Source organism: Rhincodon typus, unplaced genomic scaffold (genome assembly GCF_021869965.1).
Source record: "Rhincodon typus isolate 14 unplaced genomic scaffold, sRhiTyp1.1 hic_rhity00002893, whole genome shotgun sequence".
Lineage (NCBI taxonomy): Eukaryota > Metazoa > Chordata > Chondrichthyes > Orectolobiformes > Rhincodontidae > Rhincodon > Rhincodon typus.
In genome coordinates this window covers 1-15,973 of record NW_025968531.1, presented here as the reverse complement: position 1 = coordinate 15,973, position 15,973 = coordinate 1, and the positions used below count along the sequence as shown (strand labels likewise).

Sequence of the window (15,973 nt, the reverse complement as noted above, 5' to 3'; positions counted from 1 at the left end):
TCCCTCCAAAACAACCTCAGTGGATCTCTCTCCCACTGCAACTCTCTCGTAATCTCTTCGGCCTTGAAACTGCTCGACCACGTCCTGAAGCAAACCAGGTACTCCAGCCACATCACCTTTCTTAGTACCTGCCTGCAGAACCAGGCATTTCTGAAGAAGGGTCTAGGCCCGAAACGTCAGCCTTCCTGCTCCTCTGATGCTGCTTTGCTTGCTGTGTTCATCTAGCTCTACACCCTGTCATCTCAGATTCTCCAGCATCTGCAGTTCCTGCTATCTCTGCGAGTTTGATTAGACAGGCTGTGGACAATATTTGTTCACTAGTATATTAAAATGGTTTCAGACAGGAACCGTCCAACTTTTATCAAGGTATTTTCTATTTTGCAATGTGCACAACGTGAAACAAGTCCTCCTGGCTCAGAAGTAGGGTCAGTATGTTGGAAGAAGGCTTTAAACTTACTGGTTGAGTTAAGGAATTTTTAATCAACTTGTTAGGGATATTATGACACATCTCTGGAGCTGCTAGGATTTAAGTCTTGGCCTTCTGACTCAGGGATACAGGCACTACAACTACACCACAATAACCTCCACTGGTCGAGTCAATTTCTTCTATTAGCCTATTTCTCTCATCAACTTGCTCAGAGATGTTATTGTACATGTTTGGAGCAGGTGAGACTTGAACCCAGGCCTCCAATGTCCAGGGTTGGAACACTACCGTCGCACCACAAGACGGCACTGGTTGAGTCAACCTATTTTGCTAATCAACCTATTCAGAGATGTTGTTACACATCTCTGGAGCAGGTGGGACTTGAACCCGGGTCTCCTGGTCCATGGGTAGGAACGCTACTACTGGATCACAAGAGTGCACTGGTTGAGTTAAATCTAAGTACACACACCACTTTCAACTAGCTATAAATTAAACCGTTAACATTCCAACAGCTTAACTAACCACACAGGCTAGCAACTCAAAGCCTCTAGCTCTAACTTCCAAACCTCAAGTTAATACAATGATTAACTATCAATTGGAAATCTTACTCCTACTAGCTGGAAATCTAGAATGAAGACAGAGCACCCACTACTCAAGAAATCAATAGTAGCTGTGAAAAAGAAAAATAGGTCACTGTATCGAATGAAACCCTTCTGCAAAACTAGAAAACAAAAGTGCTACTGCAGCTACCATATCCTGACCAGCGCAACCCTCCATGATATCACTGGATCATCAATTTTAGCCTTCTGTACCCTGGTTTTCTTCTTCCAACTATTGATGGCCAAGTTCCTTATCCAAGGTAGCTGGGCCCAAAAACTCTGAAATTTTCTCATTAAAAATCTCTGCCTCCCTCTCCTTCCTTATGACACGATTGAAAACCTACTAGCTTTAGGCCCGCTGTCTTAATATCTCAAGTGCCTCAATGTCAAACTCTGCCTGGTAAACTCTTATGCAGCACTGTGAGACACTCTGCTGCCTTAAAGGTGCAACATAAATTCAAGCCATTACATTGGGGAGAAGAAAGGTGAGGTCAAATATTTAATATCATCCATAAATTACTGGTTCTTTCCTTAAGCAGATTGCTGGTCAGGTGGCTCAAGTACATGTTTCTTGCAAACACTCTTTCTGTCAACATTCTAAAATGTTAATTCTACAGATGCTGACAAATGTTGTTACATTTTTTACAGAATTCAGAAGCCATATGAACTATTTATTTCCCCTCAAAGTGGAGGAAACAGGACAACAACGATCATTAGTTGGAGCTACTCATCACAAAATCAATCATACAGTGAGTGACCTTACCCGAGCTCGGAGATAGCCTAGATTCGAGTTAAAGAGTGTAAATACATAATTCTGAAGCATCAATTCCATTTGGCCCTTGTACATGTTTTTCTGTTGGTATAAACAGAAATTAAGCATTAGTTCAGTAGACGAAGCAAGAAGAAAATAAAATGCACAATATGGGGAGGTAACTGTCAAAATAATATTAAAATAAGCTAGATGTGCTTGGAACGGTGAGCTAGATAGTGCCTTTTTCTTTATTCATGGGACATGGGTGTCACCAATAAGGCAAGCATCTGATGACCATCCCTTGCATTCTTCAATCACTTTAGTATATTTGGGAACATACAGAGTGCTATTAGGTAGGGAGTTAAAGGATTTTGACCCGGTGACACTGAAACAATCAAAGTATAGTTCTGGATCAGGATACTGTGCAGTTTGGAGGAGACCGTCCAGATGGTGGCAATCCCATGTACCTGCTATCTTTGTCCTTGTAAGTGTTCATAGAGCCATCACAGAATCCTTACAGTGTGGAAACAGGCCCTTTGGCCCAACAAGTTCACACCGACCCACAGTGCATCCCACCGAGACCCATTCCCCTATAACCCTCCTAATCTACACATCCCTGAACATTAAGGGCAATTTAGCATGGCCAATCCACCCCAACCTGCACATTTTTGGACTGTGGGAGGAAACCAGAGCACCCGGAGAAAACTCACGCAGACACGGGGAGAATGTGCAAACTCCATACAGACAGTCACCCAAGGGTGGAATCGAACCTGGATCCTTGGCGCCGTGAGGCAGCAGTGCTAACCACTGAGCCACTGTGCTGCCCACTTGAGCCACCATGCTGCCCACTGGTAGAGGTCATGGGTTTAGGAGGTGCTACTGAAAAAGACTTGGTGAATTGTAAAGGTGCATCTTGCAGATGGCACATACATCAGCCATGATGTGTCTGCGTTTAGGTGAATGAGGTACTGATCAAGTGAGTATACTACCCTGGATGCACTGAGCTTCTTAAGTGTTGTTGGAGCTGCACATACCCAGCCAAGTGGAGAGTATTCCATCATATACCTGATTTGTGCTTTGAAGATGATGGAAAAGCTTTGAAAGGTCATGAGGCAAATGGCTCACTGCAGAATTTCCAGCCTCTGACCTGCTTTTGTCGCCATAACATTTATATGGCTATTCAGCTAAATTCTTGACAATGGCAAATCCCAGGATGTTGATGTGGAGGGAATTTGGTGACAGGAATTCCATTGCAAAGCAACAAAAGGTGGTTAGACTTTCTCTTCTTGAGTTGACCAAAACCTAGTATTTAGGTGATTCAAGGATTACTTATAACTTTATTATCCAAGCTTGAATGTTGTTCAAGTCTTGCTGCATGCACGCATGGACTGTTTCAATATCTGAGGCTTTGTGGATGTCCTGCAGCTGATGTGATTAGTTTCCCACAACCATTTTCCTTCATGCTAAATCTGATTCTGGTCTGTGCAGAACTTTCCCAGATTCTGAATGACTTCAATTTCATTGAGGCTCTTTGACCTCAAACATCTGTAATGTGGGTTCAAAACCAACTCAGTTGAGGGCCTGGAAATTTTTGTTGGCTTGAAAAGGTTCTACCTGATATGATCCCACATGGCAAAGTTAACTCCAATATACATTAGTGTGGTGGAAACACAGTTTCTTTTATGGGAGATGTGTGCAGAAGGAAGTGCTCGACCAAATTTGAGGCTGAAACAAGAACTGCAGGGCACAGTGTAAGATTTTTTTTACATAGCGAACAGTGTTGTTCTTAGTCTTTGCTGCTTGATGTTAATCATGTTCAAATGTTATGTTTGAAATGTAAAAAGTGCAGTTCAGGTCAAAGTAGAATTTGTACTAAGGGAAGCAGTATCCTTTCTGAATTTAAGATGTCTTTATTGTTTTGTCAAGATCCACTGGTGACCTTTAGTGACAGGATATTACCAATACATGTGCTTGTCCAAAACAGGTCTGCTCTTTCAGAAATGTAAAACTATAGAGATGAAAAAGTACCCATTTTCTATTGTGGGCCATGAGGATTTATAAACTCATAGAATGTTAAGTACACTTATTGTGGTTGAGCTATGTGCTGGATGTGTCTGGCATTTCTTGATACTCCACATTCAGATTCTACTTCAGAGCAAGTATTAGCAATTTTTGAAAACAGATTATCTACGTTTTCCTTCCTCCCTTTTTTGTCTGAAAATGCTTACTTTTATGAGGGAGCCCTCAGCAGAATGATGAATCCACTTGCATGAACCTAGACAATGAATGCCATCAAGCTATTCTCAGAGACAAGAGCAGCAAAGACCAGTCCAATCTGTTCAAAATGTAAGCATGTCCTCTGCAGACGTCATTAAAATCGTGCAAATCAAATGATGGATATTCAGCCTATTGTGCCTCTGTCAACTCTGAAAGAGTTATCCATTAGTCCAATTCCCAGATCCCTCTTCAGATCCTTGCAAAGTGCTGGATTTCTCCTCCCCAATTGCGGAGCCCAACTATTTCCCAGCAAAAATCACCTAACACAGCACAGACTAGACTTCAAATGTACAAGCTTCTGATTCCTTCAGCTCAGCTTTATACTGACAAAACTATCCAGGTGAGATTGACACAAATATCTTTATTCATCAACCTACTTTCAGCAGAATATCTGCCAGGGAACCGATTACATGCAGTGCTCCATCCTTCTTGCGAGGATCACCACTTGGGTCTGTCAAGATCTGGTAACAAAAGCTCATCATCTTTGGCAAAACCTACAAAAGTCAAGTCAGTTCAAAGTGACAAAACAGTGGAATTAGGATGAATGATTTTAAAAAGAAAGTTCGCAATACAGACAATTAAATATTTCAAGTTAATGTTTACTGTTTTCAACTAATTTATAGAGGGATCTACATTAGTCAAGACGGGAAATAACTGGGCATTGAACTTGAAACTTGTATCAGGCTTTAGGGTCTGGTCAGTCATACAGCATGAAAACAGACCCTTTGGCCCAACCTATCTAGGTTTCCTAAACTGAACTCGTTCTATTCACCTGCATTTGGCCCATATCCCTTGAAACTTTTCGAATCCATGCACCTGTCCAAATGCCTTTGAAATGTTGTAATTGTACTCACTTCCACCACTTCCTCTGGCAGCTCGTTTCATACATGCGCCACCCTCTGTATGAAAAACTTGCACCACAGGTCCCTTTTAAATCTTTCCCCTCTCACCTTAAACATATTCCCTCTACTTTTGGCCTCCCCTACTCTAGGGAAAAGACCTTGGCTATTCACCTGATCTATGCTCCTCATGATTTTATAAACCTCCATAAGGTCACTCTTCAGTTTCCTTTGCTCCAGCGAAGTCCCAGCCTAATAACTCAAATCTTTCAGTCTTGGTGACATCCTTGTAAATCTTTTTTACACCCTTTCCAGTTTAATAACATCCTTCCGATAGCAGGACGACCAAAACTGTTCGCAGTACTCCAAATGTGGCCTTAATGTCTTGTACAGCCATTACATGACAGAGCAAGCTCCTGTATTCAATGCTCTGACCGATGAAGGCAAGCATGCTGAATGTCTTCTTCACCACTGTATGCCTGTGATGCCACTTTCAAGGAACTATGTCCCTGAACTCCTAGATCCCTCTGTTCAATAACACTCCCCAGAGCCCATTAACTGTCTGAGTCCTGCCTGGTTTGTCTTATCAAATGCAACATCTTCTTCACTATCCACTATACCACCAATTTTGGTGTCATCAGCAAACTTACTAACCATGCCTCCTATATTCTCATCCAAATAGTTTATATAAATGATGGAAAACAGTGGATCCAGCACCGATCCTTGTGGCACAACGCTGGTCAGAAGCCTCCAACTCTACCACGATCCTCTGTCTCTTACTGTCAAGCCAATTTTGTTTCCAACGGGTTAGCTCTCCCTGGATCCCACGTGCTCCAATTTTACTAACCAGTATACCATGCAGAACCTTGTCGAAGGCCTTGCTAAAGTCCATGTAGACAACGTCTACTGCTCTGCCTTCATTTATCTTCTTGATCACCTCTTCAAAAAACTCATTCAAGCTCGTCATACAGGATTCCCATGCACAAAGCCGTGCTGAGTATCCCTAATCAGTCTTTGCCTTTCCAAATGCATGTAGATCCTGTCTCTCAGAATCCCTCCAACAATTTACCCACCGCTAATGTAGGGGTCACCAGTATGTAGTTCCCTGGTTTTTCCTTGCAACCTTTCTTAAATAATGGCACAACAATTTCCTACCTCCAGTCTTCCAGCACCTCACCCGTGGCTATCGATGATACAAATATCTCTGTTAGGGGCCCGCAATTTCTTCCCTAGTTTCCCACAATGTCCTGGGATACACTTGATCAGGTTCTGGGGATTTATCTACCTTTATGCCTTTTAAGACCTCCAGTACCTTCACTTCTGTAAGGTAGACTCTTTTTAAATCATCATTATTTAATTCCCCAAGTTCCCTAGCTTCCATGTCTTTCTCCACAGCAAATACTGACGCAAAAGTGATTCAACGATCTCCTTTGGTTCCACCCATAGACAGCCTTGTTGATCATTAAGGGGCCCCATTCTCTCCCTAGTTTGCTCTTTTGCCCTTAATATACTTGTAGAATCTATTGAGATTATCCTTAACCTTATCTGCCAAAGGTATCTCATGTCCCCTTTTTGACCTCCTGACTTCTCTCTTAAGTGTACTCCTACACTGGCTACACTCCTCAATGGATTCACCTGGTCCCAGCCGTCTAAGCTTGGCATATGCCTCCTCCTTTTTCTTGACCAGAGCCTCAATATGTCTAGTCATCCAGTGTTCCCTACTCCTGGCAGCTTTGCCCTTCATACTCGAAGGAACATGCTGTCCTTGAATTCTCGGTATCTCACTTTTGAAAGCCTTCCAATTGACAGACACCCCCTTGCCTGCCAACAGCCTCCCCCAACCAACTTTTAAAATTTCGTCGCTCATGCCATCAAAATTGGCCTTTGCCCCAATTTAGCCCTTTAACTTGTGGATCAGATCTATTCTTTTCCATAACTATTTTAAAATTAATAGAATTATGGTCACTAGTCCCAAAGTGCACCCCCACTTGCCCTGCCTTACTTCCCAAGACGAGGTCGAGTTATACCCCTTCTCTAGTAGGGCCATCTATATATTGATTGAAAAAGTTTTCTTGAACACACTTAACAGATTCCTTCCCATCCAAGCCCTTAACACCATGGCAGTCCCAGTCTATGCTTGGAAAGTTAAAATCCCCTATTTGGACCCTGTTATTCTTACAACTATCTGCAATCTCCCTTCATATTTGGTCCTCAATTTTCTGCTGACCATTGAGGGGCCTGTAATGCAATCCCATCAAAATGATCACCACCTTCTTATTTCTCAGTTCCACCCATAAAGCTTCACTGAACGATCCCCCAGGAATATCCTAAGTACTGCTGTGATGTTTTCCCTAATCAAAAACACCACTCCCCTCCTCTCGTGCCTCCCCTTCTACGCTTCCTACAGCATCTATACCGCGGAACATTGAGCTGCCAAACCTGTCTCTGCCTCAGCCTTGTTTCTGCAATAGCTATGATATCTCAGTCTGGTGCAGTTGATCTGTAAGCATTACACAACATTTCCTTGTCAGCAGCATGCAAAAACTTGATACTTGCTTCAGGAGGTACAATCCCTCTTCTCCACAGAGAAGGATTTCCTCCAACAGTCCAGAGCCAGCAAATTTGGTACAGCAAACTCATAGATAGCCTGTGCTCAATCTTTTACCATGCCTCTCTGTGCCCACCACATGGTGACAGGAAAGTCTGCTCCAGAACTGGCTTTTACGTGTGAAGCACTTGACCTCCACTCCATATGCAACAGACCCCAGGCCACAGGATCACAAATAAAATTCTAAGGCACAGCAAGTTGATGAAACAATTCGTCACCGAGGTTTTGATGCATTGATAAATTATTTTAAAAAGGTTCTTAAAATCTTGTATATTGTGACACAAGTTCCAGATGGAATGAAGATGATGGGAAGATGATTTCTTCATCAACCCTGGGATTGATTTTGAATACACATTTCTGTGCAACATTCCTCCACTCATTGTATTTTACTGGAGAATTCATCACACTTATTTAAGGAATCTTTGCTGCCGTTCTGGTCACGAGTTGTGTTTGTAGTTCTTGAAGGGTTTGCTTAAAGAATCTCTTTGCTAACAAAATCAGCTGTTTTTAGTAGTGCATCGCTTAAATTGTTGAGTTTGCTGAATAAACAGATTTTGTTGCACTAACTCTCTCTTCACCTCCAACTACTTCCACCAATATTGTGAGGTCAAGGCTCAATTCTTGTTTTAAAAAGAAAGGTGAGTCAGATATCGCTGTAGTCGCATCATTCTGATTGTATCTCAACCGTGCTCACTATTATTAATTTGGAGAAAGCCCTACAAGTTGTGATCCTCCTCAAATTTATACCACTCGGCTGTTAACAATGCCAAAACTGTAAAAAGCATCTTCTTGCTGTGAGGCTCCTCTTTCAACTTAATACCTAATGGGAAATTGGTGTTTTTGACATTACTACCAATTATCTGAACCTCAGGTCTTTCAAGTTGGTAATTAATGTTGTAAAGGACTTGATTAATGGTGTGGTTTATGGTCCTGACATAATCATCAACCTGGAGGCCCAGCCACTGCAGCAATGGTACTAACTTACATAAAATAGCCAAAAGTCGTGTACAACTTTCCAGACCTCAAAGCCAATGTTGTTTTCAGCATCAGAAGGGTGCTAAAAGCTTCAAGCTGCAGTTCAAGGACATTATAGTTTAACAGTTACAGAACTGAATCCCATTTGACACAGAAGTGGTATCTCACCTCCTTTCTTTTCTTTGCAGCAGTGTAAAGGAAGTTCTGGGCTGCAATGGTTGGAGAGACATGGTCCTCGAATACATCTGAAAAATATTTCAACAATCTACAAATAAATGCAACTGCATTTTTCACATACACTAATAAACAACGACCATTGCACTGCCTAAAGTGATACATGCAGCAACTACAGCTGATTTTAATTATGTTGATTTCACAATTGAATAAAATTATTTTTTGGCTGAGACAATATAGAGGAAATAGAAATCATTGTCAGGTTCTCTCTGCTTTTAGAAATATACTAGAAAATCGATAGCACAATCAAATCCAAGGATATTTGTGCAGACCTTACCAAATTTCATTCGAATGTATTCGTACGGATCCTCCTGCCATAGCTCCTCATCTTCATCTTTGTAACACATCAACGGGAAGGCTACTTCTTCAGAAATGCTCTGTATCAATAAGGGTTTGTTCAGGGTAGGATAGCAGGGGTTGGGAGGGCAGGAAGGAGTGCAAACGATAGTGGTACATGGGGAGCAAGAACGTCAGAAAAAAGTAACAGCTTCAGACACTTGTATTCATTTATCCAAATTCCTTAATCCAAAATTATCCAGTAGAATATGGTCTGCAAATAGTAATAAAATAGGGAATAGATTGATGAAGAAAACACACAAGAACAGAGCAGTACATCATTTCTGTCCTATTTTGCTAGCATCATAAATGATCATTCTCATGCTGTAAAGGAACTGTAATGCAACAAGCTTCATCACTTTAGTACAATAATCCAATGAGAATGGAACAATTAAAACGTGTTTATGAAGAAATACCAAGGTCCAACCATGATATTCCTGTGATGCAACTGCATAACCAGAGGATTCCATTAGCCCTCTCATCAATCCTTCACCTAAGCATTTCACTCACTTTGTCTAACCTCTAATCCTCTGGGTCCACTCAAGCTCGGCTCCTTTTGTCAAATATATTGCTGGTTCCCACTTGACCTAAGTATTAAAGCTTCCTTCCCTTCCATTCCAACGCCGATTGTGTGAACACCAAGCCAGCCCTAGTTCATCACTCCTGTGCATTCAAAGAAGCAGCACAGTGGAGTCCATAATCTGGTCACAAACAATCCCAGCTGTTGTGACACAGGGATAGCAAGCCAAATTAAATCAGCCTCACAATCACCAAACTCACAACACAGTGAAATAGCACACTCAAAATTGCTCAATTATCGCTAACCAGACTTTACAAATAATAGATCCTAGACACCAAGATTATAACTTAAATGAAAAGTAATAAGTTGTTATTGTTCACAATATATTCATGTTGTTCATTTAAGTCCAATATTCCTGTCTGAGCCTAGGAAACAACAGAATTGCTTTTGAGTTCCTGTCAACACCACTCTTGCAAGCATCTACCAGGAAGAATTCAGGATGACTGACAGCATCCCTGTTTAAGAAGGGCAGGAGGCAGAAGATGGGAAATTATAGCTGGTTAGCCTGACCTCAGACATTGGTAAGATTTTGGAGTCTATTATTGAGGATGAGACTGAGGAGTACTGAAAGTGCATGGTAAAGGCCTAGTGGTATTATCACCAGACTATTAATCCGGAAACCCAGCTAATATTTTGAGGACCCAGGTTCGAATTCCAGAATTTGAATTTAATAAAAAATATTTGGAATTAAGAATTTACTATGAAACCACTGTTGATTGTCCAAAAAAAAACTCTATCTGACTCACTTATGTCCTTCAAGGAAGGAAATCTGCTATCCTCACCTGATCTGGCCTACATGTGACTCCAGACCCACAGCAGTGTGGTTGACTCTTAAATGCCCTCTGAACAATTAGGAATGGGCAATGAATGTTGGCCTAGCCCGCAATGCCCACATCCTGTGAAAGAATTTAAAGAAAAATAGGGCTGAATCAGCATGGCTTCATGAAGGATAAGTCATGCCTGATATATCTGTTAGAATTCTTTGAGAGGTAATGAACAAGTTTGACAAAGTAGAGCCAGTGGACGTGATCTATTTGAATTTCCACAAGTTGCTGCACAGAAAGTTGTTAAATAAGATGAGCCCATAGTGTTAGCGACAGGTACTGGCATGGATAGAGGATTGGCTGACTGGCAGAAGGCAGAGAGTTTTTCAGGATGGCAGCTGGTGACTAGGGGAATTTCGGAGGGGTCAGTGTTGGGACCACAACTATTCACGTATATATTAACAATCTGCACAAGGGAAGTGATGGCATTGTTACTAAATTTGCAGATGACAAAAAATAGTTGGAGGGACAATACTTTTGAGGAACCAGGGAAGCTGTAGAAGGACTTGAACAGGCTAGGAGAGTGGGCAAAGAGGTGATAGATGGAATACAATGTGAGCAAGTGTGAGGTTATGCACTTTGGTGTGAAGAATAGAGGCATAGACCATTTTCTAAATGGGAAAACGCTTCAGAAATCTGAAGCACAAAAGGGACTTCGGAGTCTAGTTCAGGATTCACTTAAGGTTAACATGCAGGCTCAGGTGGCAGTTCGGAAGTCAAATGTAATGTTAAAATTCATTTCAAGGGGACTAGAATACAATAACAAAGATGGGGAGAAGATGGCCCAGTGAAATTATCACTGGACATTTAATCCAGGAGACCCAAATAATGTCCTGGGAACCCGGGTTTGAATCCTGCCATGGCAGATGGTAGAACTTGAATTCAATGAAAACCTGGAATTATGAGTCTGACCATGAATCCATTGTTGATCGTCGGAAAAACCCATCTTGTTCACTAATGTTGGGAGTGGAAACTGCCATCCTCACCCGGTCTGACCTACATGTGGTTCCAGTCCCACAGCAACGTAGTGACTCTTAACTGCCCTCTGGGCAATTAGGAATGGGCAATAAATGCTGGCATAGCCAGCGATGCCCTCAGCCTGTGAATGCATAGAACAATAAAATGTACTGTTTAGGGTATATCAGACTCTGGTCTGACCACATTTGGAATATTGTGAGCAGTTTTGGGCTCTGTATCAAAGGAAGGATGTGCTGGCCTTGGAGGGAGTCCAGAGGAGCCTCACAAGAACGATCCCAGGAATGAAAGGCTTGTCATATGAGGAGCTGTGTCTGTCCTAGATAGAGTTTCGAAGGATGAAGGGGATCTCATTTAAGCTTACAGAACACTGACAAGCCTGGATAAATTGGTCATAGAGAAGAGACTAGGACTTGAGGGTACAGCCTCAGAGTGAAGGGCCAACCAGAGCGGAGATGAGGAGGAATTTCTTCAGCCAAAGCATGGTGAATCTGTGGAACTGATTGCTTCAAAAGGCTGTGGAGGCCAACTCATTGAGTGTCTTTAAGGCAGAGATTCTTGATTGGTATGGGGATCAAGGCAGGAAAATGGAGTTGGGAAACACATCAGTCAAAGTTGAATGGTGGAGCAGACTCGTTTGGCTAAATGGCCTAATTCTGCTCCTATATGTTGTATCTTATGGTCTGCAAGGCACCAGGTTCCGTACAGAGAGAATAAGCAGCTGAGTTATACCAGTAGTTTAATATCTGGTGTATTAAGTACTGATCAACAGTGAAGTTTGTTAGGTCAACATATCAGGAATAACTTGTGAGTGGCAGCATCCCTACCTCTGGGCCAGAAGGTCTGGATGCAAGTCACACCTGCTCCAAAGATACGATACATGTTTCAACTGGTTGATCAAAAATGTCTAAAACTGACCGGAACAACCTGCGGGTTTGGTGAATTCAGTTTAAGCATCATATCCACATGATTTCCCCTCATTAATTTCCTGCCATGTAAAGGTTACTTTAACCAATTGGGTTACGTAAAAGCCAAACAATTTTCATGGCTTATCTGTAGTTCAAAGAGAAGTTCAAATATATGAAAAGCTAGGCTACTTAACCAGAACATAACAAGCTCAATTTCCAATCTGATTTGTATCAGCTGATGTTAAATGGGGGTTCATCAAACCTTTAGCTGTCTTGGCCCTACATTCGAGAATCTCTTCCATAAAACCTTTCCTTCTCTCTCCACTCCTTTAAAACATAAAGCTTGACCAAGTATTTGGCTGCCTGCCCTAGTATTTTGTATTGTTCAATGTCAAATTTTATCTGATAACATTCCACTACTGCATTAAAAAGAAGTGTTATATAAACTCAAGTTGTTGAAGTGGAAGAGGTGAAACTGTAACAAGCCCAAGTGCACCTAGGCCAATGGAGAAAAAGAAAAATCTAAATTTGAGAGAAATACCCCAAAGGCAAAGGGACCAGATTTTCAGTAATGGTTGTCTCTTTCTTTACCAGCAAGTAACAACATTCAGATGTAACAAAATTAATAGCAAGCACAGACACAAGGCTCAAAATGTTGCTCACCTGAATGTGTGGCTTCATTTGTTTCCATGTGAGAGAGTGGTTGACACCTTGATTCAGGTAATTAAGGACTTGCTGCAGTACACGAGGTGCAACATACTGTTTCTGTCGGTACTGATCTACCAGCTTGAGTAGCACCTAGGACAAGAGAACATCACCGTTGAAGCACACCTCCCTACTAGACATAGGGCAAGCCAACATAGATGTCTTGCTTTCACCTTCACCAGAAACTCAGGCTTGGGTGATTGCTGAATTTTAAGCTTACTGTATGTACGGGTTTTCACATTTGAAATCTGAGATTTTGTTTTTGTTTAAAAAAAAAAAGCTACTCCTACCGGTGTCAAAAAATTACATAACTTTTTTTCTTCACTGGAAGCAAAACTAATTCCATACCAATTGAATTCAACCGATAACAGTTAATACTCATTACCTCAAATTTTGAGCAAGCAAATAAGTCATTTGTCTCATAAGCTCTCTGGCAATCTTTATGTTCCGTGAGTCTTCTCTACCCATCACTATATCTGTACATTCCTTTCTCCCTCATATCCTTAACTAGCTTTCCTTTAAATGCATTTATGGTATCTACCAGGGATATACATATTCCCTATAGCTACAAACTTCTAAAAGAAAAATAAGCAGACATTTAGGTCAGCGCCTTGCTCAAAGTCACTAAACCCGAATTATTGGGGACAGGACTGCGCCAAATCTTGGAGGAGCTGCCCAACACAATAACGTATATAAGTAAAGCCCTTGAATACATTTTCAGCTGAATGAGATGAAATAAGGGAGATCCAACAAATTCCGTGTGGATGACACTTCCAACATCCAATTACAAAGCTGGAATATGGAAAAAAAAAATCAGTGTTCAACTTGGCTTCCCAGTGAAAAAGATCTACAGTAACAGCTTCAGACAGCAGAAAAGTGGGATAAGGAAAACAAAAAGAAATGCACAACTAGGAGATGAACATTCAAACAACAATCATAGACTACAGGCATTTTCATCCCTCGTAGCTCTCACTCTACACACTGCAGCTCAGGCTCGTAGAAAATGGATGCACTGCAAATTAAATAGGCCTATGAACTTCCCACAAATACAATTCAAAATCAAGGGGAAAGGACTGTGGCCTAAAACCATTCTTATTTATATTACATTGATTTTCAGTTGGATAACTGATTGCATTCGAAAGTAGCTAAGTTTTTACTGCATTTAAGAACATTTCTTCAAATATTTTACACCTAATGCTTCCAATTATAAATTAAGCACATTGATTACTCGATTAGTTATTTATTCCAAACATTTTCTCTTAAGTCTACAAGTTTTTCCTGATATATAATCGAAATATAACATGCCTTTATTTCCAATCATTCTTTTATCTCCCTTTCTGATGAAAATAATTTCACCTGCATATCATTTAATATTTTGTGCACCAAATGAAGTCTTCACTATACTGCTAGTTTGCCAGGTTTGAAATTTAAACTTCTCTCATCTTTCCTGTTAGCTGATAGATAACTAGCTAAATGTAATGAATGAATGTAGACAGAATGTCTGAAACAGAAAACATACGAATTCCCATATGGCCTTGTAAATAAAGCCAGCGCTCAGTGTAATACTTGAATTACTTTGGTTCATGAGTGAGTCATGAGGTGTGACTTCATATTAAGAGCTGAACACAATATAAACTGACATATTAATTCAATACGGAAGGAGCACTGCACTGTTAGAACTGTGTTCCTTCTTGTAACATTAAAGTGAGACCTCACGTGTTTTGTTCCAGTGGAAATAAACAAAGTCCCGCTGTGCTATCTTCAAAATAAGGAGCTCTCTCTATGTTCTAGCCAACAATGACTACACAAATAACACCAGTAATACCATTAAAACAATTGAACTGATAACTTATATCTTTATTGGCATGAGATTGCTAGTGCAGCTGACATAACAACCATTGCTTTTCAAAAGGTGATTTGTCACTTTTGAGGCACAATTTTGGAAGTTAGACACACAGCAGATAATAATTAAGTAATCAGATGTGGACATAGAACCAACTTTACATAGTTGACATTGAACATCACAAAAAGGTCATTTCCAGACAATCATTATGCTCTTACCTGCTGAATGCCCACAGCATATGTTTTAAAAAAGAATTCTGAAAACTCATTATACTCTTTTGTTACATTTCCAGGACTTCCATATCTGTGGAGAAAGTGATTTGTAAAAAGCATAAACAAGTGTCATGGTCAAATTATAATAAAACAGATATCAATTTAAACAGGTAGCAATCTAAATGTAAATGTTTAACTTTTGGTTTAGCTTACAAGACAAAATCAGTGTAGTCTATAAATCTATTCAGTTCGTGAATTACATTCATAATGGAGAAGAGGAAAATGCAATGCAGCTTTGTCAATAGTTGCTTTGGAATTAATTGAGGTGCTGTTGCATAACAATTCTGCAAAACCCAAACCTTTCATCTCAAGACGAATAGAGCACATGTCAGGCTTTGAGACAATCTTTCAGCTTTATTACGATCTTCACCACCATCCTCTTTATCAATTCTGGATCAGAACCAGCACTGACCAACAACTTCTGCTGTGCTTCTTGTTCCCAAAGAGCCATGCGGTGGTCGCCAGTGTGGTGAAATGCCATGTATTTCACTGAGTTATGAATTCCATAATGCTCTGTTTTTCTCTGTGGAATAATTTTCCACCAAAAATCTTTCTTGATCCACAGGGAGGAGGCTTGTGTATGGCCTTTACTCAAGTCACTTTGTGGTCAAATACTGGAAGACATAAGTGGGAGTAACAGCAAACTGATTGCCTCTCAACCACAACAACTTGTGTGAATCATTTTGCCTCTGTTCAGCTGCTAGCCACAGCAACTTTTTGAGAGTGGGACCTCACTACATGGGGAATGCCTCCATTTCATCACCACTCGCTAGCAAATCTTACTCAGTTTCACCAAGACAACAAGGTGCAGGGCTGGACGAAC

General features: G+C 40.9%; 1 protein-coding gene across 1 annotated transcript in view; it reads right to left on the bottom strand.

The window, feature by feature from the left end:
- The window catches only part of LOC109921601 (importin-8-like), a gene marked incomplete at its 3' end in the record, with an annotated part of 20,958 nt that extends 5,390 nt beyond the window's left edge, over positions 1-15,568 (bottom strand). The window contains exons 1-7 of the mRNA XM_048593455.1: positions 15,450-15,568; positions 15,097-15,181; positions 12,994-13,128; positions 8,985-9,084; positions 8,642-8,718; positions 4,429-4,545; positions 1,787-1,876 (exon numbers count right to left, since the gene is read on the bottom strand). Coding sequence (XP_048449412.1) covers positions 1,787-1,876; positions 4,429-4,545; positions 8,642-8,718; positions 8,985-9,084; positions 12,994-13,011 — 402 coding nt within the window. The remainder of the gene's footprint in view (positions 1-1,786; positions 1,877-4,428; positions 4,546-8,641; positions 8,719-8,984; positions 9,085-12,993; positions 13,129-15,096; positions 15,182-15,449) is intronic.
- Positions 15,569-15,973: the final 405 nt, after the last annotated feature.